The 23,055-nt window shown below is 47.8% G+C and overlaps 2 protein-coding genes across 9 annotated transcripts in view; one reads left to right on the top strand and one right to left on the bottom strand.

Annotated features, from left to right (window-relative positions):
- Positions 1–483: 483 nt before the first annotated feature.
- Positions 484–17,162, top strand: CCDC97 (coiled-coil domain containing 97). Of its 8 annotated transcripts, none has more exons than XM_078608722.1 (8): positions 490–584; positions 2,799–2,882; positions 4,457–5,101; positions 6,836–7,045; positions 8,486–8,586; positions 11,528–11,675; positions 15,112–15,203; positions 15,743–17,162. In XM_078608722.1, the coding sequence occupies exons 3-7, from the start codon at positions 4,461–4,463 to the stop codon at positions 15,191–15,193; spliced, it is 1,182 nt and encodes a 393-aa protein (XP_078464848.1). In that variant the 5' UTR covers positions 490–584; positions 2,799–2,882; positions 4,457–4,460; the 3' UTR covers positions 15,194–15,203; positions 15,743–17,162. The 8 variants fall into 8 exon arrangements, with proteins under 8 accessions (XP_078464851.1, XP_078464848.1, XP_078464850.1 ...); XM_078608720.1 differs by lacking the exon at positions 490–584 and adding an exon at positions 1,989–2,187; XM_078608726.1 differs by lacking the exon at positions 490–584 and adding an exon at positions 2,197–2,579 and having other exon boundaries at positions 15,112–15,197.
- Positions 15,657–23,055, bottom strand: part of LOC144728948 (deubiquitinase DESI2-like) — a 42,068-nt gene continuing 34,669 nt past the window's right edge. Inside the window, exon 6 of the mRNA XM_078608728.1 lies at positions 15,657–23,055. Within this exon, the coding sequence (XP_078464854.1) occupies positions 22,633–23,055 (423 nt within the window). The 3' untranslated portion in view covers positions 15,657–22,632.

Below are 23,055 nucleotides of genomic sequence, written 5' to 3'. Positions count from 1 at the left end.
TTCGGCCACCGCGGTTGAAGCGCATCCCCCACACCCCCCCGCCCCCCACGCGTCGACGAGGCAAGCAGAGGAAGGATGGGACAGCATGAGTAGCAGGACCGCAGGGGCTCTTGCGCATAGTCACGGAAGGTTGGGATGGTTGCGCTTGAGCGCGCAGGCACAATTGTTGGGGAGGGTAAATGATTGAGCTGAAGGTATGAATAGATCGGGAGAGGGGAGGCGCGCGGGGAGCCGTGCACAGATTCCCACGGCGGGCCTTTGTGATGGACACCGCCGCATGAACTGCAATAATGGGGGCCTGCGTGAGAAAGGGATTAATTAGAATTAACGCCGCACTTGCGTAACGCCGCACTTGCGGCACATCCGATTAGCATATCAAAGGCACCCGGTACGTGGGAAGGGGGGAGGGGCCTGAGTCCGGGAATTAGGATAAAAGGGAGCGTAGCAAGGTAGGGAGATCTCTCTCCACTTCGCTTCAAGAGGCCCGCGTTCAAGTCAGCCCCCAGCTCTGCCCTCCGGACGTCCGCGTGACGTGTCCAGACGAGCATCGAGGAAAAGCCACAGGACGCCGAATACTTCGAACCGTGAGTAGGAAGGTGAAGTAGGATCATAGCCGATAAATATAGAATAGATTCAGGGGTGGTAGAATAGGCCGGCCTCGTCGACTCATACTGATCTAGCATCAATTCGCAGGTAGCAAATAATAAATCATTAATAGCTGATCGCGGCCTGTGATCTCGTTGAGAGGTGTGAACGTGTGTGGTACTGTGTACACAGTGGTTCGCCGCGTGAGTGAGCGCTGCGCGGAGCTGCGCGTGTGGGTGCGCGTGTGTTCACTACGTGTATGATACAGGTGCGCGATCACAACGTGAGTGCTCAGTGGCGAGTGAGCGCTCGGGGAGCTGTGTGCGTGAGTGCGCGTACGTTCGCTACGTGTCGGATACGGGTGCGCATTGGTCACGCGGTTATTCGACGTGGAGGCGAGTGCCGCACCGGGCTGTAGACGGGCACACGCTCGCAGCGAGCGAGAGCTGTACGTAACGGTGTGAAGAGGGGGAGTATGGCGTTTGAGTGATGATGTCGTGCGCACGTATGCTCGCAGCGTGGGAGCGCTGCGCGAAGCTGTAACAGTAGGGGCGTCGCGCGTCGCGTTCGAATGCCGGCTAAACCTTAGCGGGGAATAGGGCGGTGCGACAACGCAACCGGAATAGGGGATGCGTGAGGGAGAGACCCCGGGGGCCAACGGCCCCCACACAATACACTATTAGACATTGTAAAAAAAAAAATCCATCCCCTGGAAGATTTGGTCCTCCCCAATGTTGACTCCATGGCTACGGCCTTGGAGCATGGTAAGGGAGCATACCAAAGTGTCACCTTTGGCATCCAGATCAGAAAGTGAGATGTTAACGACATCGCCTTGTATACAGGAGGTTGTGGGTTTGATCCTGATGCTTGTATCTTTGGAGTTTGCATGTTCTCCCCGTGGTCGCGTGGATTTTTCCCCGGGTCCTCCGGTTTTTCTTCACTTTTAGAATAAAAAAGGCGCGTTAAAAATATTTGGCTGCTGTAAATTCCACGTGATGAGCAACTTCGTTGAGCTATCATTTGTGGCCAGGTCGCTTCTGGACAAGAGCCACACAGCATAAGCTCAGTGGGCCTTACCAGGTAAAATAAAGGAACGTTGGGTTGCTCGGTCAATGGCCAGGGTCAACGGCGGCGTGGTGTATGCTGCAAATATGCCCGACTGTGAGGGCGGGCACAAGCCGGCGTGAGTAGGTTAAACGTTGAGTTTTATAAGGGCACCACGGGGTGACCAGCCCCTCCCCACCCAGCCCCACCCCTCCCACCCAACCCCACCCCTCCCACCGCCCACCCAGCCCCAGGCCTCCCACCGCCCACCCAGCCCCTCCCCACCCAGCCCCACCCCTCCCATCGCCCACCCCACCCTCCCCACCCTGCACGACGGACGGACACAATAATCCCCTGTGTGCTGCGCTACGAACCCGCCGAGCCGAGTTCGAGTCCCGCTCACGGGCCAACACCGTCAGTGACGATTGTCTGAACCGGTGCCGGGCCTCCTCTAGGTCGACTCAACCTCAAATGAGTAGTACCCGGTGCTCGCTCACAGCACTTGCCCCTGCAGTCTGCGAAGGCTACACGGGGGATCTTTGTCTTTGGTGTTGCCGGGTACGTAGACACGTGCCGGAGCTCAGTCCCGGCCAGATGTCCTATTTTCACGATCATTTAGAAGGGAAAAATACTGTAACGACGGCCGCGTTACGACTGTGTAACGATCTGTTAATGTTCGACGTTTTAACCGCGAATGGTGACACCACTAAGAGGAACAAAACACATAGACAACACGCCGTTGTAAATCGTAGTCTGGATAAGCGGCTCGTCGACAGTGCGGCACCCCGATTGGCTCAGACGTCCACGTGATGACCGCGGCTCGCGTTTCGATTGGCCAGAGATTCACGTTCGACGAATCGTGAGGCGGTAAACGAGCGCGCTCGCCTATCCGTTGTGCGGAATGTAACGGCGCGTGGACGCGCGTTTTTATCGGCCTTTAGTGAATGAAGGTAAACAAAAAGTCGCTTTAATCAATTAAAATGTATAAAAATAAGCTTTAAATGCGTGACTACATTAGATGACCTGTCTATGTAACAAAGTGGCGCGTCTCTAGTCGTTACAGAAACGCAGGATGGCAGTGGATTGTGTAAAGTATTGCAATGTTGGTTTGTCTGGGCATGTTGCGTGTTCTGTAGTGGATTCACTGCCGCTCTGTACCGCACATCCAGATTGGTTGATCCACTGCTGGATGAAGGCCTTCCCCCTAACCTACGCGGACCGTGTAGGATAAGTGACCATACTTCACCACGCTGGTCAGTGCGCGTCTGTGCAAGCGAGTGACATAGAAGTGCAGTACAACAATTGGAGTTACTGCCCTGCCCTCTGCTGCCATACAGCAACCTGTTTGTGCATTGATGTCGCCCATCTGGTTACTGTAACAATCGTACATGACAACCCCGGCATGATATATTGCCAAATATAAGGAGGGTACAAACAGGCACAGTCCGCGGTTGACACAGCCCATCATCCTGACGGGGTCGATAAGTCAACTGTCGAAAATAGCAATTCCCTGGCAGTGTGGAATTTGCAGAACTGGAATCGGGGCCACATACAAAGACTGATATAACTTTGGACAGACACCTTGACTTGACTCAACCCATTATGCGGCTCCCCTAGGTCGACTCAGCCTCAAATGAGTACCTGTCGCGGTGTCGTAAACATCGCCACTGGGGAGACAAAGGCGGCCGGGCGTGGTGCTGGCCACCCAATCCATCGTGTGCCGTGCCGGCCTTCATAAGTGCTCGCTAACAGCACTTGCCCCAACAATTTGTTGAGGCTATATGGGGATATTTTTTGTCCATCATCTTGCTGATGTCTGGTACTAGTGGGGTCAAGATCAGACTCTGTGGAGGAGGCTCGTGAAGGACGCTGCTGGTGCTGCTACCGGGCAGTTTGGAGGAAGTCGCCCTCCAGCAACAGACGAGGACAGAGGAGCGACGGACGGCTTAAAAACGCAGAAAGTTGGCACAGTGGGGAGGCAAAGTTGGTGTATCTGAAAGACATCTCGGTCAACCCGTGGCACCACCTGGGTCTGTTCCGTGACCTCTTGCCAGCGGGCCTTTTAACGCTTCACGTGGCCTCAAAGTGCAGCTAGCATGGCACAGACGTCACCGCCGCTTATTGCCCTCTGACATTTTGGCCCATTGTCACCACCTCGTGGGCCGAGACAACCACAGACACTGCCTTTATCCTCATTTTTTGCGTTATGCCCCATATATATTTAATGGAAATGTGCTTGTGCGTGATACAAATGTTAAAATTTTTGTACAATTTTAAATGTGCATAAAATATAAAATCGTTCATACAGGGTGATCCGTTTATAGATACCTGGTGATTTCTATTGACTTTAGCTTTTGAATGGTATAAGCAAATCATATTGGCTACGTTGGAGTAAGTCTATCTGGAGAGTTCATATATATCAAGTGTATTGATACTGTGGGAGATATGCGGAAACTTTGAAATACAATGTTTGCTCTATATTGTACTATCGCTCCTCTCAATTTGTTTTAGTGGAGTATGTATTTTTAGTGGCGTATGAGTATGCATCTTTAAATTGATCAGGAATCATAAGCAATTTCAGTAACGCACTGCATATATTGTTGTTTGGTGCTTACAGCGGAGAGTTGACCTCAAAATAATTTCAAATTCTGGATTGTTTCAGCCTGTTATTCCACCAGGGAAGTTAAGATGATGAAATTAGTATTGTTTGGACTTCATTTGTGATAGTCTCTATGAATAAACTGAGGTGAGCACCACTCAATGACCGTTTGAGCAGAGATCTTTTGATTTTTGTCTTAAACCTGTGCTTTACTGTCATTCCAAACAGCACAATGTTGGAGGAAGACAAGCCCCCAGACCAACAGGACCCTCACAGAAGCATGGATAACCTGACCTCCCATCATATGCAGCAATCTGAAGACACACAGAGCAGCAGCAGCAGAGACACCCCTCTGAGCCCCCATCAGCATTTATCAGAGACGTCCTCTGACACACAACCTCAGGACCAGTCAGAAGCCTCCCCAGACCACACAAGCGCACGGTTAGATACCCCGCTCACAGACGCCAAGGACGATGGTCCCTCGGTCTCTGACTCCGCTGGCCAGCCCGTATCCAAAAGCGATCCACCGCCGCTCGTTGTCGGTGTTCCGCGCGACTCTCTGGAGGCCCTAGACATTCTGGGCGTGGACGTGACACGCATGCTGCAGCGGGTGGCGGCGAGCGGAGCACCGGTCAAGAGCCAGCAGCGTGGGGATCCGGACCTCTCGGCAGAGGACAAGGTGACGCTCCTGCGCGAGCTGTGGGCCGATCAGCCCGCGCGCTTCCTTGAGCGCTACCACGAGGCGCTGAGCGTGCGCGACCTCAGCTGCTTCGAGCATGTGACGGAGGAAGATGCCTACCTGGTGAACTTCTACCTGGAGGCCGTTCGCAAGAGGACTGAGCAGAGGGCCGGCACTGCTATTAGGAATAAGCGGTAACCGTTGATTCGTTCCCTCATTTATTCACTTGGCCGTGCTGTGTTCTTTTCATTGTTGGTATTAATGGAACCTGGATTTGAACCAAGGTTTTCAGTCATGCCAGTTCAATTACTCTGGTAGTATCCCACAGCCATAAACCACATTGTGAGCATTAAAAGAAGTGTGATGTCCCCCGTGCCTGCACTGAAAGATGTTTCATCTCGACACTTTCTAAATTCAAATTATAGTGTGTATTTGAAAATGGTGAGTGACAGACAGACAAGTTGTAGTTAGATGGGCTGACAGAGAAGGCTGCCAAAGTTTAGCAGTCAGGATTATGGAAAAAGAGACAGTGCTTGTGAAACAAGCAGGTCGGCAAGGACACAAAATTCAAGCTGCGCTGACCATCACATGGACATTTTGTTAACATCAATTATTAAAATGTGTCTCTAAAAGTGAACAGGCTTATTAGAAGGATAGAAGGTAGGTTACACCAATCCACATTTACAAATGTGGTGAAGTATAGTCCCCCCCACCCATGCTGAACATATTGCCTGAAGAGATGATGGGTGATTGTCAAGAATAATAATGGAGTGGCAGCCAAAGAATGGAACGCACACTCCATCCAAGAGATGGAGTGATGAATGAGTTAATGTGTAGTTGCTAGGTGGATTATTACATTGGTGGATTATGAGAGGTAGTGGTGGCCCGGTTAAGTATACTTGCTGTATTCATTGGGTAATCTGGACAATAGGTAGTAGCAGCATCCGCACCATTCAGCAATTCTCATATACTTTGCCGCTGGCTGTGGGTTTGGCTTTCCCATCAGCCGGCATTCACATTGGCACAGCATGGTAGTTGCCGCTCTATGGCAGGATCATTATAACTCCTGTGGAGTATACCATTCTGTGTCCTGTTGTTTTGTTGTTGTCTATTTATGTCTTTGAATACGGTCGGCGTTATTTTCCAAATCTGGAATCTTTTCTGTTTTTAATGCTTTTCTACTTTTTTTTATTGGGAATACTCTATTACAATAATTCAACTTGTCAACCGTTTACGTATCATTATTTTAGTACCTTTGGTTGTGGATGAAATCGTCGTGTGAGGAAAGAAAACCGAGATTCTTAAAGAGGTTTGGAGAAAAACAGTTTGAATATGGAATGCATCTAAATGCAACCACATCTCAGTATGCTGCACAGAAGTAGGGGCACACATAACGTGTAAAAATGTGACTGAAAGGACAAAAATGAGGATAGGAAAATGTGTGACAGTGAAGATAAAGAGGGTAACAGCTATATAAAATATCACATTGCATTACACCAGTGCTGTAAAGGAAGATATTTGAATTGAGGAGGCAGTCAGTCCCAGACAACCTTTTACAACCAGTGGTAGAGCACAAGCAGCTGAGTTTGTGAATCGCTGCCAATGAGCGTGTTTGGCTGGATTTTTAAAGTCACCGGCAACATCCACGCTCACTGTGACCCTCAACCCACGGGGAGGTGACGTGCAGCTCCAAGTGGTTTTAGGAAACCACCGGAGCTATGCACTTTTGAATATAGATTAACAACTCATTTATTTATAACTGCTTGTTGATGTGTTTAGTTTGTAGTCCTTCCCCCGTACCTCCGATTAGCACGGTTGGCTACGTACGGTGCAAAGAAGTTCAACATACATACATACAGACGTACGTTACGGTGAGCAGGTGTCGCCAGCTTTCGCTAATTGCGTCATCCCCACGCCGCACCCTGCAGGTTCGCGGCACTGCGTGAGCTCGTGAACGCGGGTGAGTACTTCAGCGAGGAGTGCATGCGCGCGCGCGACCCCCTGCTCTACGAGCAGTGCATTGGCCGCTTCCTGTCTGAGGAGGAAGTGCTGGCACGCCGCAGCATCGCGACCGGCACCCCGGAGTCTCTTGCCGACGTCCTCATCGACGTCCACCAGGAAGTGGAACTCCGGCGCAGGTGAGGGGTGGTGGTGGTGGCGGCAGCACCTGATTGTCACCGGTGTACGCAATGGAGGGTGATGATTTCATATTAACCCTTTCCCGTTCCAAGACGACTTGCAAGTTGCAGGGTGGGTCCTGTTCACCTCAATCTCAGAACGCGCAAGCGGATTTAGTATAGCGCCGTTGTTTTTAAAGACATTGTACTCACCGCAGAAAACCGTAGCGACATGATAGCCCTCTGATAGCTGGTGCCAAACTGTGCCACACGCCCTCCCATGTAGCCTTGTGGGAGCCTCGGTACCGACAAAGTTATTTTATTTTAGTTTTTCTTCCGATTCCATCCCGATAATGTACACGTACATCATCGAACACGTACTTAATCAGAACGGGAAAGGGTTAAACACAATTGTTGCGCACAGGCCCAAAGGACCAAAACGTCAAACTGCCACCGACAGCACTGTCAAGCATGTAATAGATAAGCGTTGACACAATTAATTGAGAAAGGTAATATGAGCTTGGGAAAGGAGATGATGGGAGGGAATTCCAGTGTTGAGAAATGCGAGGGAAGAACCAAGCACAAAGAAATTGTTGTGACCTGCAGTGTGGTGGTTGAGCAGTTTGGAGGGGACATAACAGTTTTGTGTTTCAAGTCCTCAACATGGCTGGAGGAATCAATGAGTGAGTTCAGGTAGGTAGGTTAGTGGGTATGCAGCCGGTAAAGTCGAGTTGATGTGTAAGTGGATTTTTAGGTAAGTTTATAAGTAGCTGGGTAGTTAATAGGGTGGATTGGTAGGTGAGTGGGTAAGCAGTTGGGTGTGTGGGTAGATTGATTGTTGGGTGGCTATGTAGGTGATTTGTCTGGTAGATAGGTGGGTAGTTTTATAGGTGAGTGGGTAAATTGCCAGGTAGATGATTAGGTACCTAGGTGGGTGCTTTGATGGTGTCTACCAGCCGAGTCACCCTTGCAATAGAGTTTTTTTTACTGAATGGGCTTTACTCGTGAAATCAACTTATGATTCTGGTTAGTGGGAGGATAGATGATTGAGTACATTAGTATCTGGATTGATGAGTAAGTGGGGGTTGTGTTTCTATGTAGCTGAATTGGTGTTGTGCATAAGTACATAATTAGGTTAGTGAGTCGATGGGTGAGTGGGTGTTTTACTTTAGAGGCCACATTGCAGGTGGATGCGTGGACAACTTAGTACTTGACTGCCTAATTTTTGTAAGTAGATTGGTATATTGTGAAGATTCAGGGTGAGTAATTGTTCATCAGGTAACTAAGTAAATGGGATGGTAAACAGCTGGGCAAATTGATAAGTTGGTCGTTTGTTTTGTAAGTAGATATGTTGGCAAATAATCAGAATGGTCGGTTGGTGAGTGAGTTTATAGGTAGATAGGTAACTACCTGGGTGGGTGATACTCTGACCTTGGTGTGTCCCTACTCGGCGCTCCACAGACTTCAGCAGCAGCAAGATGCGGAGGATGACATGGAGGAGGAGGAAGAGGATAGTGACGATGAAAACGACATGGACCAGAGAGAAGCCAGGCCGAATCAAGGTATGTTCAATCATTAGCATCACTGCGCTCATTCCAAAAGCTCCTTTTATGAGATTGAGCCGCCAACCAGAGGGCAATGAGGTGCCTACACAGGCTATCCGTATCATCAAACACATGCAGCACATACTATCAATCATTTTCCCAGAAAATAATAATTAATAAAAAAACACATTATGGCTGTACTATAACAATAAAAAAATGATTTATGATGATACAGGGCTGATCGAATCTATTCTCAGGTCAGCTTTTCTCACAGGCCTACAACCAAGTCGCCCTAAATGCACCCAGCCTCGTCAGATCTTGTAAACAAAGCAGGGTTGAGCCAGGATAGCACTTAGATGGGAAATTGCCAAGCAATACCAGGTTTTGTGAGGCAGTGATAAGTAGGAAACTGATACTATTTGGACATATATGCAGGACTAGCTTTACTACCCGGCTTCGCCCGGGACTTGGATTCGCCACCCCCGACCGCCTTTGTCTCCCCAATGGCGATGTTCACACACCACACCAGTTACTCGTTTGAGGTTGAGTCGACCTAGGGGAGGCCAAGGACCGGTTCAAATAATCGTTACCGGTGGTGGCCGCGAGCGGGAATCGAACTCGGGTCGCCGGGTTCGTAGCGCAGCGCGCTAACCACTACACTACTCCTCCCCCCCCACACACACATGCGCGTGCGTCCATAGGTACACATACACGCGCTTGCTGCAGACACACAACTTTCAGGGTGCGTACAGCAGTAAACGAATTAAATAATAAAGCAATGCTGCGCGAAGAAAGCGTTAGACCTGCAACACATTTGTATGGCACTTTACTCGTGGAGCATTGGGGGGATACGTGACATGAGCAGGCACACTGCGTGACGCTTCCGCATGCGCGGGTGATGTCACAGCTCACTTGCCGTGCAAAATATATCCCCCCCCAAAAGAAAAAAGTCTATTTTTATTATTTTTGCATGATGTACAGTCTGGAAAGTACCCACATGGCAAATTTAAGTTTGTTGCATGTCGGGAAGTACGCTAAACATTTTGAACTGACACACATATTCACAAATTTCCCCTTTATATATTCTTATATTTAAAGCTTTCGTGACTGCAGGGATTCATCTTCTTGGTTCTTTCGGTAAAGTCACGTAGAAGGGAAATAATAAAACAATAAAAATAAAACATAATAAAATAAAAACATTCTCACGACGTTTCGGCCACAACAAAGAGGACGGCTGCTTGTGTTGTGGCCGAAACGTCGTGAGAATTTTATTTTATTTTATTATTTCCCTTTTACGTGACTTTACCGAAAGAACCAAGAAAGATCCCCTTTTATATATATATGGAGATGAACAACAGCAGGAAAATTAAAACTGTGTTGTTCGGAAAAATGGAAGGATCCAGAGAGAGTGGTAGACTTAACAGAGAATGGCTTGAAGACGACATCAGAGATTGGTGCCAGAAAGATGTGGCACTACTTGAGCATATTGGCACGAGACGGAGGGGAGTGGAAACAAACGACGAAATGTGCATTGCACACCTACGGGCTATCTGGCCATGGATCGTGACGACGATGATGATGGCCAGCTTTTTGTCAGCTTGGGCTGTAAGATGTCCAGGAGATGGCAGTGCAGCAGTGCGTTGTTAAATCTGCTTTCAGCGTGAGTGTTAACCCCTCACGTGCCTTGGTTTTCTCTGCGTGCTCCGGTTTCCTATCACAGTGATGGAATTAGCCAAACATCCCAATGCACACAACACTCTTGAAATGGAATGTTAAGATTCATCGAGGCTGTCCCGGATTAATAAATAAATCAATGATTAGACATTTCCAGCAAAAATAAATGACAAATCAGTGAAGGAAATGCATTCGCTTTAGTTTTCTTCTTCTAATCTATACGTATAAATCACAAAACATAAAATATTAAAACATACACGAGTGAATCATATTCGCGAAAGACATATGTAGTTTGATATTAATGGGATACACATTGTTCATGTCGTGTTAAGCTTTGATAATCATTTCCCGTGTTGACATGTCCCCTCTGCCCGTGGTCATGCAATATCACACAAACATTACACATTAAACCTTTCAGACATTCTCCAAGAGAGGCCCTTCACTCTGCTACATCATTCCAAAAACCCTCCGGCATTCGTGCCAATTGATGCAATTTGCCTGCATGTGTTTTGACTGTAATGAATAGTAATAAAGATAGGTACATTATTTATGTGATAAATAATGACTTCCAATAATAGTTACGAGTATGGTTGTGAATTTAAAAATTTCATGCAAAATTATTATGAAAAAAATCAGTCGATCAGTTTGTTTCACAAATGGAAATATCTAACAATAAAGAATAAAAGTCTTACTCAGTGTACGTGTGTTTCTGTGTCTGTTGGGACATACTCTGCGATGATGGCCACGATGGTGGTGAGATGTTAACTATCTCGCGTGGTATACAGGAGGTCGTGTGTTCGATCCTGACCCTGACACCTGCTGTATATTTGGAGTTTGCGTGTTATCCCCGTGATCGCATGTTTTTCTTCAGGTCCTCCGGTTTTTCCCTCCACATTTAGAATCAACATGCGTTTAGAGTATTTGGCTGCTATAAGTTTCCACGTGATTAGTCACTTCGTTGAGCTATGATTTGTGATAGCCATGTCGCTTCTAAAAATGACCTGTATATCTCAGTGGGCCTTACCTGGTATTCTAATGAGTCCCACCCCTGGTACCCTATGATGACTTTTCACTGACCAGTCACACACGAACGGACCATGTCGTTCATACTTGCCAATCGGTTCAGTCGTCACTGGATTACAATTACGATTCTACTGTGTACGAAATTGGTAATTTATTGATTTAAAAAGAGATAAAAAAATGTATAATCGATTCACGACCTGAGTGACGCTTGAGTGACTGTAAACCCCCCCATCCCCCCACCCTTTGCCATGTGCATGTGTAGGGTTGCCGCACTGGGGCTCGTGTGGACGGTCCCCCAGTAGGGAGGAGGGCTCCGTGTCGTTGGAGGAGCGAGCCCTGCTCAAGGAGGAGTTTGTGAGCCGCATGTACCGCCGCTTCCTAGACGGGCATGACCAAGACTTTGATTACAGGTAACCCACCTGTGAGCTGTCACAACTACATTCACGCAGGGAATTAGAGACGGTGGTCGTTTGCACGGATAGATTCACCACTGCCGTAAGGACAGAGTTGTATCCATTGGTGGACAGTATCAACCTTAAGTCATATGGCAAGATGTTAACTACCTTGCCTGGTATGGAGGATGGCGTGGGTTCAGTCCTGACCCTGACGCCGGCTGTATATTTGGAGTTTGCGTCTCTCTGATCAGCATCACGATGGCTAGGAGATGTTAACTACCTCGCCTGGTATACAGGAAGTCGTGGCTTCAATCCCGACCCTGACGCCGGCTGTATATTTGGAGTTTGCGTGTTCTCCCCGTGGTCGCGTAGATTTTTCTCCGGGTCTTTCGGTTTTTCCCTCCACATTTAGAATCAACATCACGCGTTTAGAGTATTTGGCTGCTATAAACTTCACGTGATAAGCCACTTCGTTGAGCTATCATTTGTGGCCAGGTCGCTCCTGAAAAAGAGCTACATAGCTCAGTGGGTCTTACCTGGACAAATAAAAAAAAATGTCATCGTTTTTTTATATATATTCCTTACTTATCACCAAAGCCTCAAGAGTCTCAAGATTCACTGAGCCTCTTTATTAGGAGGTGAGTGGTTTAATCGGCACATCATCCTTACAGGCTCAATAAAGTGAGTATTGCTTAGTAAAGAAATCAACAGTAGTCATACTTTGGTGACACTGGTCCCTGCCATGGGAATATGGAAAATCTACTTCTGTTCAGGGCTTCCACCTGATATGAATGACCAATGCCCCATTGCTTGTTTGAGCAGGGAGACAATTGTCTTTGAAGGTTTAGCGGTAAAGCTTAAAACACATTCCTGCGGAGGGAGCTGGTAGGAACGTTGGATTGCTCGGTCAATGGCCAGGGTCAACGGCGGCGTGGTGTATTCCGCAAATATGGCCGACTGTGAGGGCGGGCACAAGCCGGCGTGAGTAGGTTAAACGTTGAGTTTTATAAGGGCACCACGGGGTGACCAGCCTCGCCCCACCCCTCCCACCCGCCACCCAGCCCCACCCTCCCCACCCAACCCCACCCTCCCCACCCCCCACCCAGCCCCACCCTCCCCACCCTCCCTACCCAGCCCCTCCCCACCCTCCCCACCCAGCCCCTCTCCACTCTCCTCTCCCCACCCAGCCCCACACTCCCCACCCTCCCCTCCCCACCCAGCCTCTCCTTCCCCACCCAGCCCCTCTCTGCACGACGGACACAATAATCCCCTGTGGGCTGGTGTAACCAGGAGGTTCCTACAAGTATTAATTGTAAGCATTGGAGATGCTCAAATCATCAACATAATTTGCAAAACGTTTTTGACCAAGTGCTTTCCAAGCTCAAATAATGTGGCGGCGCTCAGCTCCCTGATCAAGATCCAGTGCTGGAAATTACACATTCTCAAGACGGTAGTTACATTCTCCATACGACGGCGGATGATTTACACGAAAGTAATATCGTAGTAGTTTTATTTATCTCCCACTCGCGCTCAGTGGGTGTGAGGAATTAATTTCTACATCACACCGCCGCCGTTACGTAACATTTACGAGACCGCGATTGAAGGTTTAATGCTCATCGGTAATGGCATGTGACCTTGTGCTGCTCGCTTTGCATGTTAGATGTTGGCACTTCTCTCTGCCTTTGCGGGAGGGCGGGCACAGTGGGCGAAGAGGGGGAAAAAATATACATTGTGACGTAAATGCAGAGAGAAATATGTGCAATTATAAAGATGAACAGCTTGCATGTCTCCTTCTACTCAGATAAATCATGCACCGTATGTACATACGTGGACACACTCATAGAATAATAATAATTTGCTGCTTCACTATATTGAACCAATGACGAAAAGTATTAAATGAAAGGTGTGTAATGTTTACTTGAAGAAAAAACATACACGAGATATACCTTTAAGCCTGTTGCGCTGCTTAAAAACTAAGAAATGCCATTTATTTCAATAGTGCTATGGGGGCATGTGTTGTTCAAGGGCTCAGATTTAGGCCTAGACTAGTTCACTGCATATCTAGCTTCCATTATCTACTGAACGGTAAGCATTTTAGGCTGAGTCGACCTAGTGGAGGCCAGGGTTGTGGTTCAAATACCACTTGCATGTGCATGTCCCGGAGTCAAACCCACTCACGTGTATTTTAGTACAGTGCCCTCACCACTACATTATCATATCCAACATGGTGTGCCGTGTATATATATGTAACGCGTATTGTTCTTATTCTTGGTTCTTTCGGTAAAGTCACGTAGAAGGGAAATAATGTGAAATCCACACCTGATGATGATTGCTTGTGTTGCAGTCGAAACGTCGTGAGAATTTTATTGTTTTCTATTTTTATTATTTTATTATTTCCCTTCTACGTGACTTTACCAAAAGAACCAAGAATATGAATCCCTGCAGTCACGAAAGCTTTAAATCAAAATTTAGTGTATTGTTTTGTTGCCAATTTCATTATAGTTTCATTTTTAGCCTAATTGTCATGAAACAGAGGATCCACTCAGACCTCTTACAGGTCATTGAATCTCTCTCTGTGTTAAGAGAGCAGCCCAGAGAGAGATAGGAGTACTGCTGCTCAGATAACTTCCACCAACCTCCTTATCGACGGTTATAGGTGTGCTGCTTTCCCCACGTGCCCTGCTACAGAGAAACTCTTGTCGCGTGGCAATTCGTAATTGTTTTTCCTAGAAATGTAATTTTCCCCAAGTTAAGTGAAAAAAAAACTAATTTACTATGTTTTTTTCGTGATAATTGTTTGGTGCACGGTTATACCGCTGACCCGGTTGAGTGCATCAAGTAGTCGCTACACCTGGGAACCCGGTTGAATTACACGGGGCTGAAACCCGGACGCGAACCCAGCCTTCCAGTGGCGCCGGAACAGCGCTCTGATCCACCGAGCCACCCGGCCACCCCGTCACTGTTTTCCACCGCTTAATTCGAGAGATCGTCTTTTGCCACCCGGTATTGCCTCCTTCCACCACATGAATGAATAAATAAACCACGGGTGGCTGGTGGCGGGTGACTTTTGCCAGTGAAGTTGTTTGAGGAGTCAGCGGCACATCCTTGAACGACACAAAATATAAACATTTGGGATCGGTGGTCAACTGGGCTCATAATCAGCCCTCTGTGCCCAATAAAATATTAACAGTAGATGTCCAACAGTGAGACTGGCCCCACTGTAAGAATGTGTAATGTACACCACTGGCTGGCGTAGTGCCACCGAACCAGGGATGAGCGCTGCCCTCTACTCACTTGAGCAGGGAATTAATCTGACTTGACTGCTGCTGATTTGGTGAGGGCCAACGCATTGATGTTTGTGACCCGCCCCCTACTGGACATCCGTGAAAAAGAGCTTCACGGCTCATCAGATTCATCCAGGATAAATAATGATTCTGATTGTGTGATGCAGCTCTGTGGATGACAATGCAGACTACGACAACTTGGATATTGTGGAGCAGGACGAGGAGGACCGCTACTTTGACGAAGACTGACAAGGTGCAGGTGAGCATTTGACCACCAGTCTCGTGTACTTGTGTGTTGTGTGTGGGTTTGTGTGGGGAACAGTGGTTAAATAAACATCACCGTCCCTGTGGCTACAGTGTGAACCGGGTGTAGATTGGATGTATATTTTGAATTGGTGGCTAAATCACCCAGAATGCTCCAATCTTGACAGATCCTGGAAGCCACAAGTAGGCTTTGAGCCTAAATAATGCTTGGATGGGTGACCACCTTGCACCAAACACAGGCTTAGTCGGCATTCTGGGCATTAGAGGGCACAGTGCAGCAACATACATTGTTGATCTGCACTCCCCTTCCCACCTTCCCTGCCTGATGAGTTAGATCCAATATCCCTCACAGGGCATAAGGTGTGGGGAGGCCCTAATCCTGCACTGGATTGACAGACAGGCTGTAACGTGTGACCATACACATGAGAAGAGAGGACACGCAGGCACATCAGAGTAAGAGTTTGGTTTATTGTACAAGTACGAAAGGTTTTGCACCAACCCCACTAAGTATGCACGTCTCACCCGAATGCGCAGAGGACCGCCTGCCTCGAAGACCGCGTGACGTGCACACACGGTGCTGCATGAGCTCGGGGTGGCGGCTCCGATCCACGCACGCAGAGTTCCTGTGACGCCTCCAGCAGGCGAGGGCGCCCTGCGTCCTCGCGGCACGGGGAAGTTCGGCCACCGCCGCCTGTGGTAGCCGCACGTAAGACTGCAGGGACTGCGCTGGTAGTGAGTTACAAGGTTTGAAAATACTTCACCACCATCGCCGGTCAACAAACGCCGCTCATTAAAAGTCACCATCGGGAGGTCGTTCCAGCCAATGTCATTTATGCCAACATAAATGGCATTGGCTGGAAGCTGTTGAATAGTTGACACCCGATCTCCAATGTGTGCACTTAAAGAGTATCCCACCATCTGGAATTTGAACTTTCCCTTTGTTGCTGACCTCCGCCTTGGTAACCTGCCCTCAACCATCTGTGCATGTGCATCACTCACCACAGCATCCTCTTAACGATTACATCTGCAATGCATCTAACACTGCTTCGTTTGAGGATATTGTGATGAATGTATGTTGGTAATTGATGCAATATATTTTTATTATCGTTTTAATGGTTATATATCTGCTACTGGTAAGATATTTCTATCATTGTTTGACATTCTCACCACCACCACACATTGAAAATTTCTCTAACTCACGTGCCAATCTGACTTCCCTTGGTGCTCTCTTTTGCCCAAACCATTATCCTGATTATATATTTTTCATTAATTATGTATCCAGGAAACTCTGTGAAATGTTTAATATAATTTTTTTTCTTAAAGGGCCCTATTCGGAAATGTTTAGCCAATTTATCATTGGGCATCGATTTATCATTGAGCATCGTTGTTCGATGAAGAGGGGCAACTTGGAAGAAGCCCCGTGCGAGGGTAACGTTCAACAATGAATCTCCATGAAGAGGTCAGCAACCTATTTGAGATACCGCCTCTTTCAGGACACCTTTCAGCCGTGATTGTGGTGATTTCATGACGACAATGATGATGATGATGGAGATGGCGAATTTTTTTCAATCTGGGGTCAATGCAATCAGCTGGCTATAAATGAACAATGGGAAAACAGTGCCGTTGTGGATTCCCCTCTTAGGGCTATAGCTACATTAAGCTACTGGTAAATATTTCATACAAGTGTAATTATGTTAGATTCGATAAAAAAAAATTAGTAAAATTGCTGCTTGTAATGCAATCTTAATATCCGTTACACCATGACCGGCCATCGGTTTTGTAGAGTGATTCGTTTACTGTTGTTGACCATCAATTATTTTTTTAAAGAAATGTTTTTTTCCATTTCTTTCATGAATGTATATTGTTTTAAAATGAAAATTCATGGTGTGTTTATGTACATTTGAGTTTTGCACGGAAAATAATAAAATGGTTTGCCAAAGGTGAACAGATTTGACTTCGACAGGAATATTGTGATGACTTCAACAATTAAAGCATCAAAACATTGTAATTTTAATCATGTGTTTACTGCTAATAAAAACATATATTTAGAATCTTAAAGCTTTCGTGACTGCAGGAATTAATATTATTTGGGTATTTCGGTAAAGTCACGTAAATAGGTTCAAATGAGTAAAAATTAAACAAAAAACTACAACGTTTCGATCACAACACAAGCGATCGTCATCAGGATGACGATTGTTTATTTCGAAACTTCGTAGTTTTTTGTTTCTTTCATTTTTTTTATAAATTTTAACCTATTTACGTGACTTTACCGAAAGACCCAAATAATTGTATTTAGAATGTTTAAGCTCACAGTATTTCACCTTGCACTTCGCTTTTAAACAAGTGTGCGTTTCATATCAATCGGTTGCTAAATTGTTTTACTTTTATTAATTCGTTGATGCATAACTTGTTGAAGTTGGGAGATTCATTGTCTCATTTGTTAACTCTTGAAGTGTATTCCGATTTCAAAATTCAGCTCGACGTGAAATGATACATTGCACAAGACGCGTACCAACACAAACCCGTGCCGCACACACAAAAGATATTAACACATTAGAAAGCTATTTGTACAACATAAATTAAACTTATTGCTGAGTCACACTGACCTGGTTTCATAGGTTGACTGCACTAGAAACTGCAACTTGTTTCTTTTAAGCGCATGTTCTTTTTTTTGACGGGGCTTTAACCATCAACCAAACGACACACAGAACAGTTGCTGACTTTTGCTGGCACAGACTAATTAGGACTGGATACCCTTAAGACAACGGAAGAGTGAATTAGGCAGAATCCAGGGACTGGAGTGGTGGGGTAACGCTTGCCCCGCTGCTTCTTCTGCATGCCGCTGATGTATTGTGGAGGGCAACAGCTGTCAATTTGACATTGAGGTGATGGGAGCCACACGATTGCGTCGGGTGAAGTGGAGAGGCGTTTCCTATCGCACCGATGATGCCTTCTTAGTACTTGTGGATCAGCTATTGAGACGTTATACGTTCCATGGTCTGTTCTGAGTGACCAAAAGTTTGCACGCACCGATTACCCACAACAACAGACCGTCTTTCAACTCACGGGCCATGAAGGCCTTGGAGTAGATGGAGCTGGGACTAGCTAGAATGTTCTGGCGCTGTCCACCATGCAGAATGCCGTAAGGTAGTTTCGCCGTCCTCAGTGAGAGGCTCACACGACAATTCAATAACCACTCCTTGCCGTACACTCCGACCTGGATTCATACAAGGCTAAGGCTGTAAATGCCTTGTTATTGAATCGACTAACAGGGTGGACAGGAGCACGTGCCTGAGGACATCTCAAGTATTCTCAGTGGAATGGAGCACGTGCAGTGAAGGCATCTTTGTTGAAAAATAACATTTCAACGCATTTGCATTCGTGTTCCAAATGATGGATTTCGAAAAGCCATCCATGTTAGCCGTGTCAGTATCAACAAGTATTTGCTGGATGTCATTTGTAAAATAAATGAAAGCAAAAACAATTATACGACAAAAATTGCCACCAATATTTTTCAAAATGTGGTCACAAGGAGAAAGCAGTCCTGCTGGTCTAATATTTGTGTATCTCGTCACCGCTATTTTAGGTCGATGCCGAATGACTTGTAAAGAGATGGAATCCACTTTTAGGCAGCCTTGGATCCTCGAGACGAGCCCTCGGCCTCAATGCAGGCTCGCGGCTATTCTCTCAGCGGTGTGGCCTCGGTGCAAGGACTTCGTCTAAGAGGCTGCATCCTTTACGCTGGCGTCAGCCGAGACGAGCCCGCCGTGACACTGGCCTTGACCTAAACAACTCCGGGCATCGGCCTGGGCTTGACATTGTAGCTATGCCAGTCTCGATTTTGTGGCTTTCGGCCTTGGCCTTTTGGCTTTCATCGTTCGCATTAAATGCTATCGCCTCATTTGGGCCTCGAATCCAAGACTGCCTGAAGGTAAGTTATGGCTTTCGATGCACTTAAGCTGCCACAAATCTATGCGCATTACCCTGTGGCATTCGTTTGGACAGGCAGTTGTGTGAGCCAGAGACCGGGCAGCCTAACTCTTTTTTAAATCTCGCAGCTCGTCTTTGAAATACAGCAACACAACCGACGTTATATATATAAGTGTGTAAAGGCAAAGGTCTGTGCTCTTCACGCTGTGCGTCCACCAACTGCTGTAGCTTGACCTCTTTCATGAAGGGTTTTAGCAAACCGTTCCACGGTGGCTAAAAAAAAATCACAACAGATGAGAGAGTATCGTATCAGAAGTTTTTGCTTCCAGATTCGGACCCTGCCAATCATGGGACTCCTGGGGGAGGAGGAGTGGGAGGGACACACAGATACCACGGGGTTCTCGAAAGGTGAAGAGTGCCCTGGAAGGTTCCATTCAGATCTGTACACCACCATCATCACTACCCCCTCCGTAAATCCAACCGAGCGTGGTGGCGCTTCTGTTTAGTCGGTTAAATAATATACATTTTTGGATACTGGTTATAAGGGAACCGCGGTGTAAAAAAATTCAGAACATTTCCCATAAACTGTCCATGTCGCCGGCTTTAGTTCACCGGGTTGTACAAATGGTTTGTATATTTTTGGGTCCACTTTTATACAAAAGGAGGGAGCGAGTCAGCATTTAGCTCCGGTGTGCGCACAGCCTGCAACGGAATAGTGGGGGGGGGGAGGGAAGTTGCTGGGATGTGAATGCAGTGCACCAGTCACTGCACACGCACGCACACACAGAGTCTATTACTTAATTCACGTTGGCTCAGTGCCGCCACTCCTTTCTATCCCCACGCGAGGTTCTTTTTTAGAAGAAAAAAAACCGTAAAAGGAGAATATAAAATTTGATTATATTTTTGGAGCTCGATCACAAAGCCTCCGATCAATAATGCTCTTTACAGTTTGGATTGGGCCCCCTCACAAAGTTGCACGACAAAATGGGGGGGGGGGGGGGTTAAGGTGTAAAGATAAATACGTTAAGAATCTACGCACGAGTGATGGCAGATATACAAAGGGAACAAAAATGCCACGGGGGGAATCTGCTTTCCCTCCAGCCACGCCGAGAAGATTTTGCTAAAATAGTTAAACTTGGCATCTTGGAAAGGCAATTGGCCATCCGTAACCGGTCCAATGCGTGAGCGTGCCGCAGGTTTTAGTCTGAAGCGTAGCACGCAGCGGAAGGCAACTTGAAAGGGTTTGCCTGCTTAGAGGTAGTTACTGTCTGAGCTTAAGAAAAACAACGAAACATCTCACGATTTAAACGATCGGTGAAGCGCCACTGAGCCGCACGCGGTTCGTTCGGAAGATGGTCCCGCAACGCAATCTTCTGGACCAGCTCGTTAATCGCAGACACATTTGGCCATGACACTGGCACACACACACACAGTGTGTACGTTGAACTTCTTTCGCACCGTACGTAGCCAACCACGCTAATCGGAGGTGCGGTGTTCTTCCATGTATAGATACCCCCACTAATGTCTAAGGACTGGTCTCGTGCAAGCTACGTGATTGGGTTATCAGAGACGTCCGTCTGGTGGATTGGCCCTGGTGGGAACAATTGGGTGGCCCACACGCTTCGCCCGACGTAACCCCACTGGGTTTTTATGTTCCCTTGTGGGGTCGCATCAAAGGCCCCTGCGTGGGTGTGAGGGTGTGGGTGAGCGGTGGTGTCACCTCGGCCTTCGCATCATTAAAATGTTGAGCAAATCACAGCACCTGTGTCTTCACAACACTCGTGAAGATGCGCATTGCGCCCACAAGCTCGACGGCGCTGGGGGAAATGCGGCCGGAATTTTAATTGGTGGTCGAGCACAACCGTGCGCGTGCAGTTCTTTTGGAACTGGTGGTTTCGCATCAGGGCTGAAGGCGTTTGTACACGCAATGCGCATCCGCGAGTGTTACACCGGTTTGTCTGCCCCCGGCCTGTGCTCATTTCTAGATTTGAATTGGCGGCGATGTTGTACGGAGTTCGTCGGGGGAGTGTCACAGGATGTGAAGAGCGCACTGGGATCTGTCGGAGACGTGCGGAGGCTTTGAATTACAATGTTGCTCTTCGTATAAATTATACCTATTGTTTCAGATGGGTATATTTAAATGGATCACCCTGTTTAACCCAGACAATAACGTGAGCTTAAGGTCACTGTTGAATTGGACGATGTCCTTGCAGTGTGCTCTCATTATCATCGTACCTGTAGGTTCCCACTACATCTCGGTCCAGAATTCTGACCGGTCGAGCTTGTGTGTATGTATATATGTTGAACTTCTTTTGCACTTTACGTAGCCAGCCACTGGAGCTGTGAACTTTAAAATCTAGACTGAAAACTCTTTTCTTCAGAACTGTTTTTGTGTGTTAGTTTGTTGTCCTTCCACACACCTCTGATGACCACGGTTGGCTACGTGCAGTGCGAAAGAAGTTCAACATACATGCATGCAACCGTGCTTATGTAAGGTGCGGGGGAAGGACAACAAACTAAACACAAAAAGCAGTGAAGCAGCTTAGGCAGTGAGTGGGTTAATTTCTGCCAGACCACCCAGCCACCCCTCGACGTATGAGTAAAGACACCGCTCTGTATTTTTTTTTACTATTCCTCTGCTTTGCACACAGTAGATTCGTATTAAAAGTAGATAAATCCCCCACTTTTAAGCATGTAACGATGCATTAAGTATAATCGATTGAAATAATTTCCGTGACGATACGCGCGTCGAATCATGCGCGTAGGAACAGATTCGTTTCTGTTCGTCAACATTGCATGTGACTGATTCTTGCCACTCGTGCTTCTGGAAGGCATTTAAGATTCCAATTCACTCCACAATGGTTAGAAATTGAGTCTTTCTTGAAATTCATTGTTGGGGGTTGAATCGTTACATGCCTGTAAAAGGTGTCATTAGCACACATACTGCACAGGTTTTGCAGCAATTTCTGCAAAACAGATCACAAATTGGCTTTCTTTTGGTGGCAACGGCGCTTTTTAAGAAATATAACAAAAAAAACATCACTCTACATCCCAAGTGGTGAAAGAGGTCCATAACTCAGATGGCACTGGAAAATCGTAGATGATGCCCAGACCTTCTTTGTGTTCCATCTGCGTGGGGAACGCTTTGACTCCGTGGGCTCGGCTCGTCACTGCGTTGCGACTGCTTCCGGTCGCGACTCTTCGACACAAAGACCTCTTGCTGGGGCTCTTCCCTGTGCCCGCGCAAAGCTGACACCGCAGCAGGAGGCTGCCTCCCGCCGTCGCGATGCTGATTTTCAAACACCGGCTCTGGACCTCCAACAGAGGCGCACGCTGCCCCATGCTCGGTTGACCGTTGAGACTCCGACTTCTTTGTTGTGAACGGCAGCGCAGAGCTGGTGTATAACTCACAAAGTCCGGCTTTAAATTGCAGTGAACCGCGTCCGCAGAGGGAACGCCGTATCCACCGCCGCGACGCAGATCAAACCCTGACCCTACACCCTTGTCTGGCGATACGAGCGGCTGCTGCCCGATCCTCCCTGGCTGCCGCTTCCCGTGGGGTGCGCGTGGTGATGCCCAGCCTGCGAGTGCACGTGGCCGGCGCCTGCCGCCGCCGACGACGACGCCGACGATGCCGACGGCGGAGGGAACGCGAAGGCCGTGGCGCCGGCGGTGGCGGTGGCGGTGGCGCCGGCGTGCGGCTCGCCGTGGTGCCCCGAGTGCGGCGCCGCCAGCGGCGGCGGGGGCGGCGTGTGGCCGGAGCTCGACTCGGAGCACAGCTGCGAGCGCGAGAGGCTGCTCTGCAGGGCGGCCGGCATAAGCCACTCGCGGGGCAGGAGGCTGCGCAGGAAGGGGATGCAGGAGCTCACGTGCGCCAGGCGGTTGACCCAGCGCGGGATCTCCCTGCCGCACAGGAT

This window comes from Lampetra planeri, chromosome 30 (assembly GCF_965212315.1).
Source record: "Lampetra planeri chromosome 30, kcLamPlan1.2.h2, whole genome shotgun sequence".
NCBI classification, from domain to species: Eukaryota; Metazoa; Chordata; class Hyperoartia; order Petromyzontiformes; family Petromyzontidae; genus Lampetra; species Lampetra planeri.
This window is presented reverse-complemented; position numbering and strand designations above follow the sequence as displayed.

What these genes read in the sequence shown, in the direction of transcription:
- CCDC97 (XM_078608725.1), top strand. Translation starts at nt 4,461, where the DNA reads ATGTTGGAGGAAGACAAGCCCCCAGACCAACAGGACCCTCACAGAAGC. An exon ending in ACTGCTATTAGGAATAAGCG is followed by an intron (nt 5,102 to 6,835) that starts GTAACCGTTGAT and finishes CGCACCCTGCAG; the next exon opens with GTTCGCGGCACTGCGTGAGC. An exon ending in GAAGTGGAACTCCGGCGCAG is followed by an intron (nt 7,046 to 8,485) that starts GTGAGGGGTGGT and finishes GGCGCTCCACAG; the next exon opens with ACTTCAGCAGCAGCAAGATG.